This window comes from Penaeus monodon, chromosome 32 (genome assembly GCF_015228065.2).
Source record: "Penaeus monodon isolate SGIC_2016 chromosome 32, NSTDA_Pmon_1, whole genome shotgun sequence".
NCBI classification, from domain to species: domain Eukaryota; kingdom Metazoa; phylum Arthropoda; class Malacostraca; order Decapoda; family Penaeidae; genus Penaeus; species Penaeus monodon.
The window spans coordinates 27624440-27624930 of NC_051417.1; the positions used below are offsets into that span (position 1 = coordinate 27624440).

The 491-nt window shown below is 39.7% G+C and overlaps 1 protein-coding gene across 1 annotated transcript in view; it reads right to left on the reverse strand.

Annotated features, from left to right (window-relative positions):
* The window catches only part of LOC119593779, a gene marked incomplete in the record, with an annotated part of 15242 nt that overhangs the window by 11055 nt on the left and 3696 nt on the right, over positions 1–491 (reverse strand). Inside the window, 1 exon segment of the mRNA XM_037942803.1 lies at positions 56–127. Within this exon segment, the coding sequence (XP_037798731.1) occupies positions 56–94 (39 nt within the window).

The following is a 491-nucleotide window of genomic DNA, read 5'->3' on the forward strand; positions in this document are numbered from 1 at the left end:
CTCTCTTTCTTTTCTTTTTTTTCTAATAACAATGGAGTCGCAACTGGCTACTTACCGCCACCAAGGTTGAGAGGAGAAATGTGTAGCGGGTCATGATGATGACGTCACCAAGCGCCCGATCTGCCACCTGGAGGGGAAAATAAGAAGCTCGTTAGAGAATACTTGACGATTGCATGACAACGGTATAACAATTTGCATGAGATCAGTATGATAGTTACATAATTGCGATATGACAGTGGTATAATGGTACGGCAAATGCATGGCAATGGTATGAAAATGGTATAACGCAGCTATGGCAATGGCAAAGCAAATGCATGACAGTGGTATGTTGTCATTTTTTTCATGATTCATGCACCGGTTCTTTCACCAGTGTCATAAAAAAATAACGTTTGGTATTAAGGATAGTAATGGTGTTATTAGTGTCATAATTATCGCGATAATGGGAAGCTTAAGAAATATAGTCGGTAATAATATCACGATGTGGCCGTCAT